The 22,102-nt window shown below is 42.6% G+C and overlaps 1 protein-coding gene across 2 annotated transcripts in view; it reads left to right on the top strand.

Moving 5' to 3' along the window:
- SETD3 (SET domain containing 3, actin N3(tau)-histidine methyltransferase) overlaps positions 1-22,102 on the top strand; it is a 61,046-nt gene that overhangs the window by 2,661 nt on the left and 36,283 nt on the right. For both annotated transcript variants that reach the window (XM_066608053.1, XM_066608054.1), the window contains exons 2-7: positions 7,828-7,869; positions 9,666-9,780; positions 11,869-11,961; positions 14,129-14,280; positions 17,908-17,980; positions 19,075-19,331. In XM_066608053.1, the coding sequence (XP_066464150.1) occupies positions 9,678-9,780; positions 11,869-11,961; positions 14,129-14,280; positions 17,908-17,980; positions 19,075-19,331 (678 nt within the window). In that variant the 5' untranslated portion in view covers positions 7,828-7,869; positions 9,666-9,677. The remainder of the gene's footprint in view (positions 1-7,827; positions 7,870-9,665; positions 9,781-11,868; positions 11,962-14,128; positions 14,281-17,907; positions 17,981-19,074; positions 19,332-22,102) is intronic.

Below are 22,102 nucleotides of genomic sequence, written 5' to 3'. Positions count from 1 at the left end.
TATAGCTGTCATGAATGGGTGATTATGGCCCCAGGGACCTGTGCTATACACTAAACTATTCTATATGGCAATGACCTTGTGGCACGGGTCCGCGGATACATTATGGCCACAGCTGATAGAAGAGTATGGCTTCATGCTGTCATTCACCACCATTTCAGATCCCCATCAAGAAGGGATGGGAGATAATGAATAAGGGCAGCGCTCCTGGGGAAGGAAGGTAGAGAAATTCCCAATATACAAGCAGAGATGACTTACCTGGCATGACTGGGCCACCCTACGAGGGGCAGTCTGGCACACCTGAAGTCCATGTTTGCTTATAAAGAAAGTGTACAGCGCGTTTCGGGGGATGACTACCTCCTTTCTCAAGCACATCCTGTGAAGTAAGTTAATTGTCCTTACTTCTATTTTCTGCAATATTTAGTCATATTCCCTGGAGCGCTGGGTGTTATTTACTCATTTTCATCAAGAAGGGATGTCAGATGCGTCATGATTCCACACACATGAATTTTGCCACTTCACAGGGCTAAACGTGTGCAGATCTGAGCAAAAACCTCGGCAGAAAAGCTGCAGATTTCTGACGCAGGTTTACGGGCGAAGTACAGATGGCAAATTCCGCCATGTGATCATAACCTTATGTGGAGTAACTGGTCTCCTGTCATACCTCGAGGACTATGGTCACAGTGCTTGCTGTGTTTAATTATATCAGGGGTGCACAAGATGTAGCCCGGGGGCCATATGAGGCGCACAATGCCATGCTGGGCAGCCCAAATCATCTGAACACAGAAGTATCTATACGTGGCTGCTCACATGTAGTTTCCATGTTGTGGTGAAGAGGGGTGGCACATAGCAGGCCAACAAGAAGGGACAAGTACTAAGGGTGCACTGTGCAGTCATGTCTGGGTCCACTATATATTAGGACAAGTACTAAGGGTGCACTGTGCAGTCATGTCTGGGTCCACTATATATTAGGACAAGTACTAAGGGTGCACTGTGCAGTCATGTCTGGGTCCACTATATATTAGGACAAGTACTAAGGGTGCACTGTGCAGTCATGTCTGGGTCCACTATATATTAGGACAAGTACTAAGGGTGCGCTGTGCAGTCATGTCTGGGTCCCCTGTATATTAGGACAAGTATTAAGGGTGCGCTGTGCAGTCATGTCTGGGTCCACTATATATTAGGACAAGTACTAAGGGTGCGCTGTGCAGTCATGTCTGGGTCCACTATATATTAGGACAAGTACTAAGGGTGCGCTGTGCAGTCATGTCTGGGTCCCCTGTATATTAGGATAAGTACTAAGGGTGCACTGTGTAGCCATGTCTGGGTCCCCTATATATTAGGACAAGTACTAAGGGTGCACTGTGTAGTCATGTCTGGGTCCCTATATATTAGGACAAGTACTAAGGGTGCACTGTGTAGTCATGTCTGGGTCACTATATATTAGGACAAGTATTAAGGGTGCGCTGTGCAGTCATGTCTGGGTCACTATATATTAGGACAAGTATTAAGGGTGCGTTGTGCAGTCATGTCTGGGTCCCCTGTATATTAGGACAAGTATTAAGGGTGCGTTGTGCAGTCATGTCTGGGTCCCCTGTATATTAGGACAAGTATTAAGGGTGCGTTGTGCAGTCATGTCTGGGTCCCCTGTATATTAGGATAAGTACTAAGGGTGCACTGTGTAGTCATGTCTGGGTCCCCTATATATTAGGACAAGTACTAAGGGTGCACTGTGCAGTCATGTCTGGGTCCACTATATATTAGGACAAGTACTAAGGGTGCACTGTGTAGCCATATCTGGGTCCACTATATATTAGGACAAGTACTAAGGGTGCGCTGTGCAGTCATGTCTGGGTCCACTATATATTAGGACAAGTATTAAGGGTGTGCTGTGTAGCCATATCTGGGTGCCCTGTATATTAGGACAACTACTAAGGGTGCGCTGTGTAGCCATGTCTGGGTCTCCTGTATATTAGGACAAGTATTAAGGGTGCACTGTGTAGTCATGTCTGGGTTTCCTGCATATTAGGACAAGTACTTAGGGTGCACTGTGTAGTCATGTCTGGGTCCCCTATATATTAGGACAAGTACTAAGGGTGCACTGTGTAGTCATGTCTGGGTTCCCTATATATTAGGACAAGTACTAAGGATGCCCTGTGTAGCAATGTCTGGGTTTCCTACATATTAGGATAAGTACTAAGTGTGCACTGTGTAGTCATGTCTGGGTCCCCTATACATTAGGACAAGTACTAAGGCTGCACTGTGTAGTCATGTCTGGGTCCAGTATATATTAGGACAAGTACTAGGGGTGCACTATGTAGTGATGTCTGGGCCCCCTATATATTAGGACAAGTACTAGGGGTGCACTATGTAGTGATGTCTGGGCCCCCTATATATTAGGACAAGTACTAAGGGTGCACTATGTAGTGATGTCTGGGCCCCCTATATATTAGGACAAGTACTAAGGGTGCACTATGTAGTGATGTCTGGGCCCCCTATATATTAGGACAAGTACTAAGGGTGCACTGTGTAGCCATGTCTGGGTCTCCTATACATTAGGACAAGTACTAAGGCTGCACTGTGTAGTCATGTCTGGGTCCAGTATATATTAGGACAAGTACTAGGGGTGCACTATGTAGTGATGTCTGGGCCCCCTATATATTAGGACAAGTACTAGGGGTGCACTGTGTAGTCATATCTGGGTCCCCTGTATATTAGGACAAGTACTAGGGGTGCACTATGTAGTGATGTCTCGGCCCCCTATATATTTGGACAAGTACTAAGGGTGCACTATGTAGTGATGTCTGGGCCCCCTATATATTAGGACAAGTACTAAGGGTGCACTGTGTAGCCATGTCTGGGTCCCCTATACATTAGGACAAGTACTAAGGCTGCACTGTGTAGTCATGTCTGGGTCCAGTATATATTAGGACAAGTACTAAGGGTGCAGTATGTAGTGATGTCTGGGCCCCCTCTATATTAGGACAAGTACTAGGGGTGCACTATGTAGTGATGTCTGGGCCCCCTATATATTAGGACAAGTACTAGGGGTGCACTATGTAGTCATATCTGGGTCCCCTATATATTAGGACAAGTACTAGGGGTGCACTGTGTAGTCATGTCTGGGTCCAGTATATATTAGGACAAGTACTAGGGGTGCAGTAAGTAGTGATGTCTGGGCCCCCTCTATATTAGGACAAGTACTAGGGGTGCACTATGTAGTGATGTCTGGGCCCCCTATATATTAGGACAAGTACTAGGGGTGCACTATGTAGTCATATCTGGGTCCCCTATATATTAGGACAAGTTCTAGGGGTGCACTGTGTAGTGATGTCTGGGCCCCCTATATATTAGGACAAGTACTAGGGGTGCACTATGTAGTCATATCTGGGTCCCCTATATATTAGGACAAGTACTAGGGGTGCACTGTGTAGTCCTATCTGGGTCCCCTATATATTAGGACAAGTACTAAGGGTGCACTGTGCAGTCATATCTGGGTCCCCTATGTATTAGGAGAATCAAGTCTCTTGACCTGTTTGGCTCTCCAAAAATGAGTATATGAGTTAGAGGCATTGTATGTGTATGCAGCTCTCCATTGTAGTTTATAGGACTTCCATCACCTACAATGGAGATCACCATATACATTGCCTCCTCCTCTCTGCAGTGCTGATTGGGGGGGGAGTGACCCACATCTTTACAATTTATAATTGCACATACTTGGGGTATACCATAAGTGTCCCGGATGGGAATACCCCTGCGGCCTTTTTGAAGTGCTTCAGTATGGCAAAGTGGCCCTCAGACCAGAAAAAGTTATTTACCCGTAAATTACATGATGGAGCTTCTGGCTCTCTGGTGTCTGTAGCACTACAACATAATAATTGTCCATCATTTTGGATGGACTGGGCATGCTGGGAGTTGTGGTCTTACTGTTGGAGCTGCAGGTTATGGACCACTGGATTTCAATAGGGACCTTAAGTCCAAGTGCTACACTACTGGTCCAGTTCAGAGTTCAATATTGGCGCTTAGTTCTTACATCATCGTATGACCCCAAACTGTGGGCAGCCCAGACCTCTATGTGAAGACCCCTTACTATGAGCACACCAGTCCATCGAAATGTAGAAATTGGACTATAAGAGTTTCTGCAGGTCTCAACTCCAATCCGTTGCCAACAAAAACCAAGCTCTATGCTACAAGTTATGGGCGGCAGTATATACCACATAAGTGTATACAAGCTAATACCTAGTCCTCTCCTCTCGCTATTGGATCTGCAGGCTCCCTCCTGCACGGAGTTTCATTGCTTTCACAATGTATGATAACGTAGTATGTTAGGCCAAAAAAAGACACATGTCCGTCCAGTTCATTTTCTTTCCCCCAATGTTGATCCAGAGGAAGGCAAGAAAAGACCCCAATGAAGTAGAAACCAATTTTCCCCATGTAAGGCAAAAAATTCCTTCCTGACTCCAATCTTGCAATCAGAATAATCCCCGGATCACCGACCCTTCTGAAGTAATCAGCGACTATAACATGTAATATCGCTCAAGAAAGGCAGCCAGCCCCTCTTATTCTCTTTTTAGTGAGTTCGTCATCACCACATCCTCAGGCACACAGTTCCATAGTCTCACTGCTCTTACAGTAAAGAACCCCCTTCTATGTCGGTGTAGAAACCTTCTTTCCTCTAGCCTTAGAGGATGCCCCCTTGTTACAGTCACAGTCCTGGGTATAAACAGATTGTAGTTACCTGATAATCAGCTCTACAAATTCTGTCTATTTTGTAGTGGTGCAGAGCTGCAGTGTAAAGTATGGAGGAGACATTTCTGCACTGCTAACCTAGGTCCTCCTCTTTTACTGTTCTGCCCATGCTGTGCCACAATATATCTGGTAAACAATCAGCGGCGCGGGAATGGCTCTGAATAATAGTAAAGGTTCAGAATGGAGACGTGGTAATACTGGATAAGGGGTGCGGCACGGACAGTGTATGAATAAACCTGCCTAGTACACCTTGCGTCCTGCTTACCGCTATCATGTTACATCTCCCTTTATATTTACTTGCATCGATAAGTGGAACACAAATGTTCTGGAACCTGAGAGGTTTATGTAACGCGGCCATGTGCGCGCTTATATTACCGTACACAACGCGACGGTTAACCCTATAATTGACAGAGACGAAGGTCTTCTCTTCCTCACAGTTTTGATTTCTGTCAGAGATGCCTCAAAATGAAAAAAAATGGCTGTTTTAAGATTTTAATGGGATTTTCTGAGCTTCAGTTATATGCAGTTCAATTCGGTTCTGTTCGATGCTTTTTAAAAATTTTTTACAATCCAGTTAATGGATAACGGAGCTGAATGGAAAAGTTTGTTTGCTTCTGTGTTTGATGTCCTTTTAACAGATTTAATGAGTAGGAAGTTAGAAAAACAGAAGAATTTAAAACAAAACAAAATCTGTAAAAACGGATGTAAATGGAAGGGAACTGATGCTAATTTTATTTATTTATTTTTTTCCTTTTTAACAGATTCATCTACCGGATTTGTTAAATAGAAAAAAATAAATAAAAAAGGAATCAATTCAAAATGGAATTGCAAAAAACTGATGTGAACGAGCCCTTATTATGACCTGGCTCCCAGGATTGTGTCAGTACAGCGTATTCCGTTCGCGAGTCTTGCGCATGTAATACCCTATACCAATCTGCCATAGACAGCCATGTTGCCGATCACATGACTTGAGCAAAATATGGGTGCAAGAAAAATAGCAGCATGTCCTGCCTTTTGCGCGTATTACACGAGCATACACGCCAAGCTAGTACATAGTGATGTTACGCAGTGTCCTTGTGTACTGATTTCGTGCTGCAAGCTGCACTCATGTGAGCCTGGCCTAAGCAGTATTAACCCTTTGCAATCCAATTTTGGATTCAGGGTTTCCTAGGGGGATTTCTCTTTCTGTCATTATACAATGGCGCCGTCTGCTGGCTAGAGCCAGTACTGCAGTATAGGACATGCTGGAGAAGTCCCCTGACAACAGAGCGGCCAGTAATATACAGTAAGAAAACTCTGCCGGACGTCTTCCGACAGAGCTGTACAGCCTTCAATCAGAATGTCTTCAGACGTCAGACAGTGGATTGGAAAGAGTTAACCTCATGGGGGTGGGAGTGAGCCAATACAGTATGGCGCAATGTCGTACTACACAGTCACCACGCACTATTATTACTAAGACATCTGCAGTGACTTCGGAAGCTGCACCTGCCATTGGCAACTGAAAGTCTTAGTGGCTTATATTTGACAAGCACCCTACTCCTCTAGACACGCTCAGTTCTAATTCAAAATCACCAAAAGTTGCAGGATTTGGGCATTTTCTGGTATCTGAAAAGACTCGCGATTGGTGTTTTCCATATTATGTATTTCAACGTAACAACTTTATTAATACTCAACATGACGTCATCCGTTAACTCGAAAATGTTGGCAGGTATTCAAAAAATTACTGGATTTATCAATTCCTGCTGAAATTTCACTCTTCAATCATGTATCACATGACCCCCTTTCGAATGGGGGCTTAATTCAAAATGGCCAATATGCACCACTATGGTGCCAAAAAGTTTTCCGCCCACCCATTTAGGTCTTCTACAAAGTTTCTTGTTCAGAAGATATTCCGGATGGCCCTGACTCTGAATTGCACCATATAACTTCTAGCTGTTCATGTATGTACCCTGTTTCCCCGAAAATAAGACAGTGTCTTATATTAATTTTTGTTCAAAAAGGTTAAACTTTTTTACATGTATAGCTGCCTGGACACTATTTGAATTGACTTTTTAAATTAACTGTTAGCAGGGCTTAATTTTGGAGTAGGGCTTATATTTCAAGTATCCTCAAAAAGCCTGAAAATCATTTTGCATCCTCAAAAATTCTGGAAGATCATGCTATGTCTTATTTTCGGGGTATGTCTTATTTTCAGGGAAACAGGGTATCAGGTGTCCCAGTGATGGTTTCTCCTGGAGATAAGGGGTGCCTGAGTAATCTGTTAGCTGCATATCTCCATACCTACAGAGTTAGCATGACCACTCAGCCCAGCATTCTAGCCAGGTCTGTGCTACGTACATGGGGTTAGTACACTTAGTCACGCTTTGTGTTAATGGTAGGATGGCAAGAGGGAGTCCTGTGTGAGACGCACTGACGTCTTCAACTGCCGAGTGTCGTCAATGGAAAGTAACATGACGGCTGATCCCCTTCACACTCTGCCCGGTTTTGTGCTGCGATCGTTTGTGATATGTAAATAATCCCTTTCTTCTGTTTCCATGGTGCCAGTGACAAAATAATTGCGCTTTTCCGGGCTAAAACGATACTGGATTCTTATGCAAGCGCATTTTTTCCGTTTTCTTTTATGTGAAGAAAAACCCTAAATGATGTTTTCTGTATTTCCAGAACAGGCGCAGATTCTCCAGACTCCCTCTCATTGAGTACATCTGCAGCAGTTACATAATAATCTGTTTTTCATAGTGTTGCTCAGGCTGCTTGTGATTCTATTACCGCAGTAATGATAATAGGGTGAGCGTGTGCTAGGTCAATTGCAGCCAGTTTGAACAAGAAGGGCTGCAGTGTAAAGCATGGGGGTGGTATGTGACGGGCAAGTTGTATGTGGGTATGATTGACATGAAAGGTGTATGTTTATAGCTAGCCATACAAATTGTATATAGGCAAAATCCCCAGTCCTTGATCCTCTCGCTGCCGGAGCTGATGGCTATCTCATGCATATGGCCGGGTCTGGTTTTAATATTTTATTTCTTGATGATCACTCTTGCCTTTTTACACTAATATCTTCCTTTTTGTTTTTCTCTTTTGCAGTTGTTCCTGAACTTCATTTAAGACTCTCCATAGAAAATAAAGGTAATGTGGTATGAAATCTTTTTGCAACTTGTCCATTAAAGAGCATCTGTCAGCTACTATGAGCCCTAGAAGCTAAGCTCATGGGTTCAAAGTAGCTGCCGTGCTGAGTCCGGGGATGTAAGTCTTCTACTTACCTTTCCTGCTGTTCCCTTGGTGTCAGCTGTCAGACCCGTCATTGAACCCTTTGGGTGGACTACGGAGTGCTGCACGCCTTTGTAGTCCATGGAATGCACTGCAGTGGCGAGTTTGAGAGCTGACAACAGGGGAACATTGGGGAAGGCAAGCGTAAAACTTGCATCAGCTACTTTGCATCAGCCCATGAGCTCAAAGTAGCTTTAAAGGATATTCTCACCTTAGCAACCAATTTTAGTTTTCACCAGTGCATCTACAAAGATGAAATGGCTTTGCAAATAGTGTTAAAGGAAACCTATGACCACCCCTGGCCCCTAAAACTGACTCTACTTGCCAGCAGGGGATAAAGCATCAATAACTTCTCTCTTTTCATAATGAGCCCATGTACTTCTGCAATTAGGTTCTAAAGTCATCCTGTGCCATATGCAAATCAGCAGAGAAGAGTCATCTGGTAGAGAAGAGTCATGCTGATTCATGAGCTGCCAAGCTAACAAAACTCCCTCTCCTTTGATAGACAGTTCTTTGCATCACCCATTAGTCATGAAACCCTGTCTATCCAGAGTAAAGGTGCATTTAGACACAAAGATGATCACTTAAAAAATAGCTTTTGAGTGATAATTTTTGCATAAAGCAACTACTTAGTACTAATGCCTATTAGTACCAATTAGTAGCATATGAGACTCCAGGAGCTGTATTCAGGGAACAGACCACCCGCTGTTCGCTGAATACATTCCCTTTGTTCTACCATGAGGCTGACAGATAAGACCATGTAATCAGCATCCGCTGGCAGAACACAGCATGCGGTCCTTCTCATCATCTGTTCTGCTGAACGATGGATTTCATGCCGAACTGAAATCCATCCTTCGGCAGAAAAGCGAAAGATAGGCACATTTACATGCAACGGTTATTGCTCAAAAGATGTCTTTTTAATGATAATCGTTGTGTCTTAATGGGCCTTAAGAAGGAAAGGTTTGCTTAGCAGCTCTGATTTAACTTGACTCTTCTCAGCCAGATGACAATTCTTTCCTAATTTGCATATTCCATATTTCAAGGCTACCAACTAAATTTGGTATACTTGTAATCGTACTGACACATAAAGTTATGACCTTTTTGCTGCAGTGCGTACACCATAGAAACAACACCTCCCGCCGCCCGAAGATGGTGGAATTTTTTTTTTCCTTTCGCTCCACTTAGAATTTTTAAAAGGTTTTTCAGTACAATATATGATACATTAAACGGTACCTTTGAAAATACAATTCGACCCGCTAAGAACAAGTCCTCCAACAGCTATGTTGGTGGATAAACAAAAGTTTGATTTGTTAAAAGTAGGGATGAAAAAATGAAAATGGGGAGAAAACAAAAGGGCCGCATCCTTAAGGTGTTAAGTGTTGAGAGGAAGGATTGTAGCTAAGAGAAGTTATAAAATGTGGAAAATTTGTTAGAGAAGCACCATTTTTGGCACAAATCTGTCAGCCATAAAGTGATGTGAAGAAGGGGCTAACATGCTTTATGACGCTGTTGATAAATTTCCCCCATCTGTGATAATTTACTGTTTACCCTTGTGGGGTTTTTACTTGTGAGTCCATGAATTCTCTGTTTTCTCGTCCAATCACTGAGACATTGCAAGATCTATGTTTGCACTAATGACTCTGGTATTTTTGCAGGCAAAATCCAAAATGGGCAAGAAAAGTAGAGTGAAAACTCAGAAGTCGGGTAGCGGGGCCACAGCAGCCGTCTCCCCAAAAGAAATGATGAACTTGATCAGCGAGTTATTGCAAAGTAAGTAAGAAATGGTCATGGACCAAAGGACCCTAAGGCCATGTTCACATGGGGCGGATTTGCCTGAGATTTTCTGTGCGAACCCTTCACATGGAAAACCCACAGCATTTACATTGTCAGCTAAGTGGATGAGATTTTGAAATTCTCATCCACATGTTGCAGAAAAAAATCAGCACAAAACCCGGAAATTGACATGCAGTGCAGAATTTAAATCCACAGCATAGCAATTGTAACGCCATTTACACTGCTGAATCAACATTAAAAGCAATGTTGAAATATGCATCAGCGGCGGATCTGATGCAGGCTGTCCGCTGCGGACATTCTGCAGCAATTTCGCCCCTAAGTCTTCCCTGCACATTGATGTGCCCAGCCACCCGCCATGCAGAAAACTGCAGCCTGCTCTATTGACTTACATGGTGCTTTGCTGCTGTTCCCTGCAGAGTGGATGCTGGAGGTGCTGCTGCTTTAGGGTAAACCAGTGAAGGGCACATAGCGCTAAATCAGCAGCATTACATTTTGTTCATTGCCCTAAGTTTAGAAATTGTACTGCATTCACAACTATACAGGAACTGCAGTCTTCCAGCCGCTCTTGCTTGTTCAGTGTCTGTATATAGACTACACTTCTGAGAAGGCAAAATCTTTGCAAAGTTCTGGTCTGCAATCCAGTTTACGAAAAATAAACCTTCTATGTAGAGGTTCAACTAGGGGCTGTCTGTCAATGAACCTGTTGGCTGTTTGTGATGGCAACCACACAATCGTGATCAGTACAAGATAAGTAATGTAATGGATGTACACAGTGACTCTCCCAGCAAAATAGTGAGTGCAGCTCCTGAATATAATACAGGATGTACATCAGGATCATAAATAATGTATGTACACAGTGACTTCAGCAGCAGAATAGTGAATGCAGCTCTGGAGTAGAATACAAGATGTAACTCTGGATCAGTACAGGATATGTAGTGTGATGTATATTCATAGTGACCCCACAAGCAGAATAGTGAGTACAGCTCTGGAGTATAATACACAATGTAACTCTGGATCAGTACAGAATACGTATTGTAATGCACATACTCGGTTACTTAAAGAGTACTTCCACTTTTTTATGTATAGAATAGCTGATTCTATGCATTTTTGCAATGGGTTTTAGCAGCCTGCATAGCAGTCCCCTCTTCTGCTATGCAGGTAGGTAAAGACAGGGAAGAGAAATCCATTTTCACTTAGCTGTATAACAGTAGAGGGAACTCCTCTCCTTCTCCTGTCCTGCTCGTATGCCACCGTCCCCAGGAGCTTTGAAGGAGAAGCTGTTCTATTCTGCAGATGGCTTCTCCCCTCACGGCATTCACTCCCTACCGGACCCGATGCACTGACGGGCTCAATGCATTGAGTGTGACATATAGTAGTGTGCATCCAACGCACCAAGCCCTTGTCAGTGTATTGGGTTGGGCAGGAAGCAAGCGTTGTGATGGGATGGGAGAAGCCTTTTTGTTTTTCTTCCCACGTGCAATTTGCACACGGGGAAAAAAATGACCTCCGCAGGTATTTAAATACCTGCGGATGCTCAATGACTGTTTATGGGGATATTGAACTGCGGATCATCCGCACGAGTGACCCATGCGGATTCCACAATTCAATTATGCCCGTGGGCATGAGGCCTTAAAAATAAAATCTATATAATACAGACACTTATTAATAAACTGTAATATGGAAACAGGACAGTTGTGTCGGCAGAGTTCTATAGAGAACGGGTGCAGACACATCTGAAATGCCCTCTACTGTTATGTTGATTGAAGATGGATTTTTCAGTCGTGTCTTCATCTAGCAGAGAAGGGATTTTGTAAAGAAAATGTACAGAATAGGCTAATAAAACATACTGCAAAAATGCTTAGAATCGCCTATTCTGCACATTAGAAAAAAACAAGTGCAGGTACTCGTTAGCGTTCAGTGTAGATTATGTCTATGTATAAACTGTAAAATTGAGCATTCGTAAGATATAATTAATTATCCTGGTAAAGAATTGCTTATTTGTTAGTTCAAGACTCCTATAGATTCAAGCAGTTAATTCTACTGATTGTCATTGTATTTTGGCAGAGTGCAGTAACCCCAACTCCGCACCAGGGAGAGAGTGGGAAGAATATGTGCAGATCCGGGGACTTGTTGAAAGGATTCGCAAGAAGCAGAAAGGTTAGCAGAAGCTTGTGTGTCTGATAATTAATGGTTGACTGTATGTGTTCTGCATGTCTGATCAGAAAATGACCTATTGTTTACATCAACTTTTCCTTTTAAGACTTTTTTTTAAAGGGAACCTATCCTGTTCTTTATGCTGCCACCAATGAAGGCAGTGTAAAACAGGGAGAGACTTATGGGACTATGTTGCGTAGTTTTCCTGCATTCACATCAACAGTCAAGCAGCAGCTGCATACATGACAGAGGTCCGGCTTCCGCAACATCCGCCTTAAGATGGGTATAGCATATTCATGATGTGTTGCTTGCCCCAACCCACCTGCCTTAGTTGACTTTTTGTGGCTGTTGTACTGAAAAAATATCAGTCCCCTCACGAATAGGCTGAATCTGTCTCTCACCGAGCAGTGCGGCTTGACTATGTAGGAATACTACACAGCATTGCCCCATAAGTGACAAATCGCTGGGATCAGCATGTCTGCCCCTACTTTATGCTGCTTTCAGTGAGTGCAGGATCTAGTACTTGACAGGTTTCCTTTAACTCTTTAGAGACCAGTCTCAATTAAAAAAAAACCGCCTGGTCATTATGTTAAAAAGCCATAACATTTTTAATTTTTTGACCTTGTTTTTGGTGGTAAGAGTTGTATCTTTTTTGGTGGTTTCACATCTACTTTGGAACCAGACAAAGGTTTCGTCACAGAGCCGGTTGAAAATACTGGAAGAACAACTGCTACATTCAGCACTTTTTCTTCTGTCCAAAAGTTGTCCAGCTGTGCCGAAACAACCAACCCCCTTATAGTCAAAGGAGTCCGCCAGGCGCTGTTCGGTTCTGCCCTGAGACCGAATCGTTCGGCCATAGGGATTCCCTTTTCCTGCTCCCCAAACAGAACTTTTGTTTAATAGAGTATTGCTTAGGTTTATTTTTAAGGGCATGGGAAATAAACCCTGAAATTCTTTCATTCTTCCATTATATTTTTAGTTTTTCTTTTACGGTGTTCACCATACGGTAGAAGCGAACTGTTACCTTGTTACAGCAATAACAAATTTATAAACTTTTTTTTCATGTGTTACTTCTTTTACACAATAAAAACCCTTTCAAAAATTGTATTTGCATTGCCTCATTCCAAAACCCATAACATTTTTGAATTCTCTGCCAACGAAACCGTATGAGGCATTGGTTTTTGTAGAATGAGTTGTAGTTTCCATTGGTACAATGTTTGGGTAAATGTGACTTTTTGATCATTTTTAATTGCAGTTTTTTAAGACTGATTAACTAAAAACAGCAATTTTCTTTCCAGCGCTTAGCATGCAGTATAAATAACATGCTAACCTTATTATTTGCGTCCATAGGATTATGGCAATACTAAATTTATATATTTTAGTGTTAATTTGGCACATTAAAGCCATTTTTGGAAAAAGAAAAGAGCAATTTTGGCTTTGTTTGTTTTTCTTTTCTTTTTATACACCATTTATAGAGTAGGATAGCACAATATTTTTATAATATGAGTCATCATGAACATGGTGGTAAGCAATATGTTTATTGTTTTTTCTGTAATAAACTGTTTTTTTTGGAGGAGAAAAGTGTTATTGTTTTTTTTTCAATAAACTTTCTTTTTACAAATACTTTTTGTCCCTCAAGGGGACTTGAAATGGTATACTACAATGGTAGTACTATGGTATACTTGAAACTGGTATACTACACTGCACTACTAATGTAATGCGGGTAGTGTACTTCTGACAGCTCAGCAATCTGACCCTGCCAGAGTCAGATAGACTGACATGCCTACCAGATCCAGAGGCCTTCATCGGGTCTTCAGCTACCATGAAACCCATTGTTACAGCGCACTAGGACTGAATTTCTACTTACCACAGTGACTTTACAACTTGGTTTTGGCCAGCCCTCCTCTATTTAGTTACATGAATGTTATAGAGAGGTCCAAATGTGACACCTATATTAGCCATAGTGAGGAGACCCTGGAAAATGTGGCTGTCACTCTGGAGGACTTGCCCCAACCATGTGTACCGTGGGAATGGCATAATACATGTCCTGCAGCTTAGCCTCGCCAGATGCCAAGGTTTTATTTCTTCCTAATATCTCCGGTATATGTACATAGAGCAGCATGATGTCAAATCAAGTACTAAACCCCCATATTGACTCTTTTAAACACAGCAGGTTTATCTGTACTCTTTAATGACAAAAGGGAAGACTATTTTGCTGAGTTGATCCAATGGGCAAAAGAGAACGGTGCGTCAACTGAGGGCTTTGAACTGACCGAATTTCCCAGTGAGGGTTTTGGATTGAAAGCCACACGAGAAATTAAGGTAAGACTTTTCTGTAATGGCTCACTAAAAGGTACCTGCTCAGACATACCAGTCCATATAACTTGGTGAAGGTGTTAGATCTGGACCCCCCTCTGTTATGCTATATGTGTATTGCGGTGAGGACTCTTCCCTGATGCTGGACATAAAGTGACAAGGATTTTGCCATACCTGATCTGTTGCTCCTGGTGGATGTGTGGGCCATCAGAGGTATTAAACATGCCCTTTGTAGCCGGTCTATATCTCTGTATCCGTGCATTACACATATGTTTTTTTTCACTTCAGTTATCATACAAAGGTCCATTTACACCAGGCTGATACATTGTTCGCTCGGTGAAACGACAAATCATTCAGTCGTTCTTATTTATTATATAAGTGAATGAGAAGGACTGAACAATCTGTGTTTAAACCAAACAATAATTTTTATGCCTGCATAAAATGAATGAAAAGTGAATTATTTCTCTTCGGCATTTGCTGCGTTTACTCTGAATGTTTGAATGCACAGCGCACTTGAGTCCTGTTGTCCAGGAGCCGCGTGTGAACAGATGGAAACCAAACTGTGTAACTAAGGCCTCTTTCACACTATAAAGTCATCGCTACAAAACGCATGTATGTGAAGCTCATGGTTTCCAATGGGTTCTTTCAAATGAGTGATGTTTTGTGGCCTGAAGGAACCCATTGGAGACTATGGGCTTCACATCCATGCGATTTACACCGCGGGAGTACTGCAAATCAAAACAAAAAAGCACCAGCGAGTGATTGTGGATTTCCGTGGTTTTGCTTCCACTGATATCAATTGAGCCAAACCGCGGTAAAATAGAACATGCCGCGATTCTTTCACGCTCGTGGAAATCCGCAGAACAAATCCACATGTGTGCGTTGTCAGGCAGAAAGCTATTAGCTTCAATTGAACCTTGCCACTGCGGAAATAGCACACCAATTTTCACCGTGGGAAACGCAATGCAAATCCGTCCGTGCGGAGGGGGCTGGGCTTGTGTTAGCAGCTTGAAGACTAGATGTAGTTTTGTCTGCATTTCAAAAATAATTCTCTGATAAAGTGGCCAACCCCTTTAAATGAGTTTACAATTCTGCACTGATAACATATGTCTTTTTCTACAACCGGAGCTCCTTTATCTGCTATAGGGCTCCAAATTCCCTGCATAAAGTTTTATATGCCAGTTTTCGGCATAAATAAAGTCTCAAACTTTTGCACAAGTGAGGATTTGCACAACAATTTGCTACTTTTAGGCTTCTTGTACCAGCCTTGGCGCTTTTGAAGAAAGTAGGTGGGGCTTGTCAGTAGGGGGTTGGCCACCCCAGACTGACAGATTTATGTACAATTTCTGCCATAAACTGACGTAAATTATGACAGAAATGTACGCCAGGTCGCACTTGGTGTACATTTCTGTGCAGGCACACGAAGATGTGACTAATAGAGATGAGCGAGCATGCTCGGTTAAGGCAATTACATGAGCGAGCATCACTTTTTTCGAGTAACTGCCTACTCGTCAAAAAAGATTCGGGGGGGGGGGGGGGGGGGGGAGAGTGAGAAAGATCTCTCTCTTGCTCTTCCCCACTCTGAATCTTTTCGGACGAGTAGGCAGTTACTCGAAAAAAAGCGATGCTCGCTCGAGTAATTGCCTTAACCGAGCATGCTCGCTCATCTCTAGTAACTAATAAATGAAGCAGCCTGCATCATGGTAAATTATACTAAGGCTGGCATTGGAAATGCAGGCCTTAGTAAATCTCCCCCATAGACTTAAAAAAACAGATTCTCGCATCCTGCAGCTGCCACTAGGGGGAGCTTATGCAGTGAACTCTACAATAAAACTGTATATGGCAATTTCCCTCTAATGATGACTGCTGGTAACCAAAATTGTATTCTCTGTCTATGGAGGGGATTTGGAGCTCTGTATCAGAAAAAAAAGCAGTTTGCTATAAAGATATATTAATATTTTATCTGATTGTGTCTTTTCAATCTGCATTATTGTTTTGTTGCACGTTACACTTTTTTTCATTGTACCTGTTTATGTTCATACGGTGAAACCGCACACATTGTGTTCATCTACCACCCCTTTTGCCTTACCTTTATAATACTATACTCGCCTTTCCCGCGTCTACATTTGCACCGTCAGTGATTTTGACTTGTTAGGACATGTTGTTTTTGTTATTTAAATGCTCGCCGCTTTCCCACTGTGCGCCCAGATCACTTTCACATGATTTGTAGGCAGCGCTAAAAAACTCCAGATTGTATTCTGTCCCCAGTAAATGGAGTCAGCAGGTATCTTGTGTATATTAATGACCGGCCAGATCCCAGTCTTCAGCATGCGTATTATCTGCAAACACAATCACACAAAGGATTGCTCCCTCTCTTAAAAACTGATTTGAATTTGCAGCATGAGTTTTTCAAAAAGGCATTTATACAACCACTGATTGCTCAGTCCTTGGAAAACGGTCTTTTTTTGTTATTTAAGTCGTCGCTTTTCAGTCTATTATCACTTAATTTACAGCAGTTGATAAATTTGGGGATGTCTGATGCCTCATACACCATAGCTAGGCTCCTCTACCCCTCTATGATGAAGAATTGCAATTTTAACATTTCTTTGCAACACTGAAAAGCATTATCCCCCCAACTACAGCAAAAGTTCCATTAGTCCAGCAGTTGATCATTTAGAAAGTTTTCAACCCAGTATCTGTTTTCAGCATAGAACTGTTCTATAAGGCCTCATGTCCACGGGGAAAATCAGGCCCGCCACGAATTCTTCATGCTGAACCCTGCAGCAGGTCTCTCCTGCGGACATAAGGCCTAAGAAGAAGAATTGCTTACCCTTCCGGACACTGCGGTTCTGCCCTCCGTCGCGGCTGGATCTTCTTTCTTCGGCCCAGCGGATGTGCTCGGCATGCCAGCAGTGTGCCGCGCGCATGCGCTGTGCACTCTTTTTTTTGAACTCCTGCTCCGGAGAGCAGGAATTCAGCTGCGGGTGTGCCGCGGATCCGGACGGCTTCCATAGGCTTCAATAGAAGCCTGTGGGAGCCGTCCCCGAGGGAAACCCGCACTAAAATGGAGCATGCTGTGGGTGTTTTCCTGCGCACGCAATCCGCGCCTCAAGGGAAAATGACATCCGCAGGTATTTAACTACCTGTGGGTGTCCAATGCATCCCTATAGGGCGCGGATCACGCGTGCAGGACACTCGCTGTGGATCTGTCCCCGTGGACATGAGGCCTTGGGCTCTGTTGACACCTGCGACACGGGTATCGTCATATTTGATGGATCTGATGCCATTATCGTGCATTTCAGTGGCTAGCCTATGTTAGGGCACAACAGCCAGTCTGAGAAAGCAGTGCTACAGTGTAAAGCATAGGAAGGGAAGGAGGAGGAGCCTGAGTGAAGGATGAGGCTGGATGTGGATGTAGTATTGTCTCAGAGTCCTGTTAGGCAGTGCAGCTAAGATCAAGTCACTAATAGAGTGGAGCTTGAATAAAGTTGTCCTATGGGGAAATCGTACCGGGCACCAGAAATACCACTGTGGATATAATTTAGTTATAGTGCTGTATGACAGGAGGTCATGTCTATAATTTGTAATGGAGCCTGGACTTTTTGAAGATTTAAACCTTTTTCTCTCCTACAGGCAGAAGAGTTATTTCTTTGGGTACCAAGAAAGTTACTGATGACTGTGGAATCTGCAAAAAACTCCGTATTGGGTAAGAAAACCACCATATCAGATTATGACCGCTTGCTGCTTTGACAGCCTCAGTGAAGATCATTGCAGTCAGGAGGCCATACAGATATAGCAGAGTGCAGGTTGTCATTGGCACAACTTTTGGGCATGTTCCATTGTCTTATATGTGATTTCTCCTTGGTTATAATCAAAACCATTTCATCAGAAGTATCCCAATGTGCAAACCAAGCAGCCCAAACAGATAAGGCCACTTTCACACTGTTTTTGCAGTGTCCGTCACGTTGGGAAGATTTTCTGACTTTCACCTTTGATGGATTCTGCTGTATAGCCATACAGGGCCATTCATCACCCATAGGCTCCCATTGCAAAAAACGTGCAGTATACTTGAGTTTTCTTTTACTGGATGCCTCTGTATGGAATAACGCTATGTTCTGCACTATCCCACACAGTAAAATGAAAGGTAAACTGGTTGAGGGAAGCCAAAAGCACATTCTTTTGGCCTTGTTTGCATGAATGGTGGCCTATGGGTATGTATGGCATATGCAAACGCAGTGTGGAAGTAGCTGAACGGAATAATCCAGAAAACATGCCTGGATGTGTGTGTAGCAGTTTTCATTTACTTCTATGGGAGTTCTGGAAACAACTGGGCTTGCTCTGTATCCCCTGACTGAATGCGGCAGTTACATCACCAGACAGGTCAAGGGACCCATATTTTTTTACATGGGTGCGGGTCCCAGAGGTTGGTCAGAAAAGCTATCTTTTCTCCTTAGGGAAAGCACTCAGAAGGTGACTGAGTAGGGAGACTTATAAGGCCATTCATGCTCCTCTGGGTAATATGCAAATACAGGAGAAGGAACAATACCTCTGCAGCGCCGCCTATTGGAAAGCAGCATTGCTGCAAGTCAAACCAGAGGTTGGACGTACATCTAGCAGACATTTATGGCATCCTGTGGATTAATCAAAAATCCCCTTTGATTGGGAAGAAAGTTACTGCTAGTACCCTTTGGCACTGCTGATGTATTGCTCCAGCTTGTAATTACTATCTCGGGAAATGTCATGTGCTTCTGTTACTGCTAGGTGAATACTCCTACAATAAGTAGTCCTTTGTGTGTTTAGGGTCGCTGTACTCACAAGATCGCATTTTGCAAGCAATGGGAAATATCACCCTGGCATTCCACCTATTGTGCGAACGAGCAAATCCCAATTCATTCTGGCTCCCGTACATCAAGACACTACCCAGCGAGTACGACACCCCCCTTTATTTCCAGGAGGAGGAAGTGCAGTATCTCCAGTCTACCCAAGCTATCCATGATGTGTTTAGCCAGTACAAGAACACAGCCCGGCAGTATGCTTACTTCTACAAAGTCATTCAGGTATGAGCACCAATTACATGAGTATTGCCTTTAAAAATCCTTGTATTAATGGATATGAGCATTATAATTCTTCATGAAGGGTGTGTGCACTCTTGCTACCAAACCTTTTTTTTTTTTTTTTATTGCTCTAAAGCCTTATTCCATGTGTCTCCATGGTAACAGACTACAAAAAAACCCTGTGTTGTCTGATCCTACAGTCGTGCTGCTCCTTCCATCTGCGTTCTCTTTTACTTACTGTCTGCAGGTTAGGAGGGAATGGAGTACACATGACTACGCGGACCAGGCTACATTCTATTTGCTTGCAGTCTAACAGTTGAGATGTATAAGTCTGCAAAAAGGATGTATACACAGAATGGTAGAAGAGCTTTAACCCATTAATGGCACAGGATATACATTCTGGCAGAGTGGTACTTAATGTAAAAAGACGTAAACCTACGTCCTGTGGATGGCACAGGCTCAGAAGCTTAGCCCGCACCATCCCGCAGCGGATGGTAAGAGATCGGAGAACACCCCCTTATATGTTGTAATCAAGGTAGATCACGGTATGTAAAAAATGTTCACAGAAGGAACATTTTGATCCCTCTACTATGTAATCACGGGGGAAGTGCGATGGGACACCATTGTCTGTGATCGCTACTGTAAGCGATAATGCATTGCAATACAGGAGTACTGCAATGTATTATCATAGCGATCACAGCTTTTCTGGTTCAAGTCCCCTACAGGGACATAAAAATGTGAAAGAGAAAGTAACAAAAAGAAACCCCTTTTCTGCCCACTTTTTTTCTCTGTGTATAAAAAGGAGAAAAAACTCACATATTTGGTACCATTTAACGACCTGTACAATAAATTGAACACACTATTTATTCTGCACAGAGCAAAAACTATTAAAAAAACAGACCTAAAATATTGAGCCAAAATTCTTATTTTGCTTAAAAAAAAAAAACAATAACAGTGATCAAAAGAAGCCGTATGTACCCCAGTATAGTGCCAATAAAAACTGAACCTTGTCACACAATAAAAAAAGCCCTCACAGAGCTCCATTGATTAGAAAAAAAAAAATTATGGGACTTTGAATGCAGCGATGCAAAAAAAAAAAAAATTGGCAAAAATGAGTGTTTATTGGACAAAAGTGGAAAAACCTAAAAAAATCTATATAATTTTGGTATCATTGTAATAACACCAAGCTACAGATTTTTTAAAATATATTCTGTATGATTAACGCTGTAAAGAAATGCACAAAAAATAATGGCAGAATTGATGTGTTTTTTTTCTTCATACCCCCCCCCCCCAATATTAATATATATGTTTTACAATACTTCATACTTACCCAAAAAATGGTGCCAATAAAAAACTACAGTTTGCCACGCAAAAAAACAAGCCCTTATATAAGTGATAGAAAAACAAAAAAGTTATGGTTTTTGAAAAGTGAAAAAAAAACCCAAATCATTGAAATCCTTAGGGCCAAAATAGGGCATGTTCTTAGGGGTTAATCAATGCTGCATGCAAAGTTGGTCCATTTTTTATTTTTGTTGCATTGGAGCAATAATCATGGTTGTAAAAATATTCTTTCCCTTAGGCCTTATTCACACAGGCAAGCACGATTTTGCCCAATAATTAACTGACCAATCTCGTTGAGGGTTCCTTCACACTGGCGGGGGCGATATTGGGCTGTGATTCACTGCCCGATATCGGCCTCCCAATCCTTCTGAAAACCCCTGGATGTGAGGTGTTTTCACATGGAAACAGCCTCGCATCCCTGCGAGGTTTCTCTCCATCTCCACTGTGGCTATCACAGCCACAGCAGGAGATTGCGATGTTATCCCACTCTTTTTAATGGGGCTGGCCCCATTGAAAACACGTGGAAATCCCTGGATGAGACAGCTTCGCATCCCCGCGGGGCTGAAAGAATCCCCCTGCTGCAGCTGTCACAGTTGCTACAGGGGATTGCGATGTTCTCCCATTGTTTTCAATGGGGCTGGCATTGCTGCCAATCACCACATTGAAAACAATGGCGAATATCGCAAAAAAGAAAGGAGATGCTGCAATGTGTTTCCTGTATAGCATCGCAACACGGTGCCATAAAAATGTGAATGAACCCATTTAAAAGACTGGGATTCATGTTCGTGCAAGATTTGTGCGTCTCTTCTCGCCAGTGTGAAAGCGCTCTGAGAATGTATGTGTTTTACGTCAAATTTTTTTGAATTTCTGTGTTTCAAATGTGCGTGTGTCATCTGAGTAAAATCCGTTTTTCACAGACGTCATTAAAAACAGAAGGTGACCCAATTGATGTAATTTAAAATGCCCATTGAAGTCAATAGTGTGGGGAAAAATGGAGCGCACAGGCATGACATGCGTGCATTTTTTTTTCTCAAGCACCCATTGATTTTAATGTTCAATCTTGTTACTTAAAAAATTACCAAAACAGGACATTCTATATTTTTTTAAAATGCTGACCATCAGTCCATGAAGAAAAATCACACGTTTGAAAGTCTGCATTCACTTTAATAGGTCCGAGTTTCATCCGTTTCAAACTCACAGAGAAGTTGGACATTTAAACTCACCCGTGTGAATAGCAGGATTTTCGTTCCCTCAGCATTACAAGTTGGGTTGCTGCATACGTCTGTTTTTACACCCCAATGGGCATTAAATCAGTGTGGAAATTGGTATGCGGCGTGGATTTTAAATCCACAGCATATACATTTATGCTGCATAGTTTCACTAAAGATTCCACCTCTTCAAATGAGAAGCTGAAATCCACACCAAAACCTACA

Source organism: Eleutherodactylus coqui, chromosome 6, assembly GCF_035609145.1.
Source record: "Eleutherodactylus coqui strain aEleCoq1 chromosome 6, aEleCoq1.hap1, whole genome shotgun sequence".
Lineage (NCBI taxonomy): Eukaryota > Metazoa > Chordata > Amphibia > Anura > Eleutherodactylidae > Eleutherodactylus > Eleutherodactylus coqui.
This window is presented reverse-complemented; position numbering and strand designations above follow the sequence as displayed.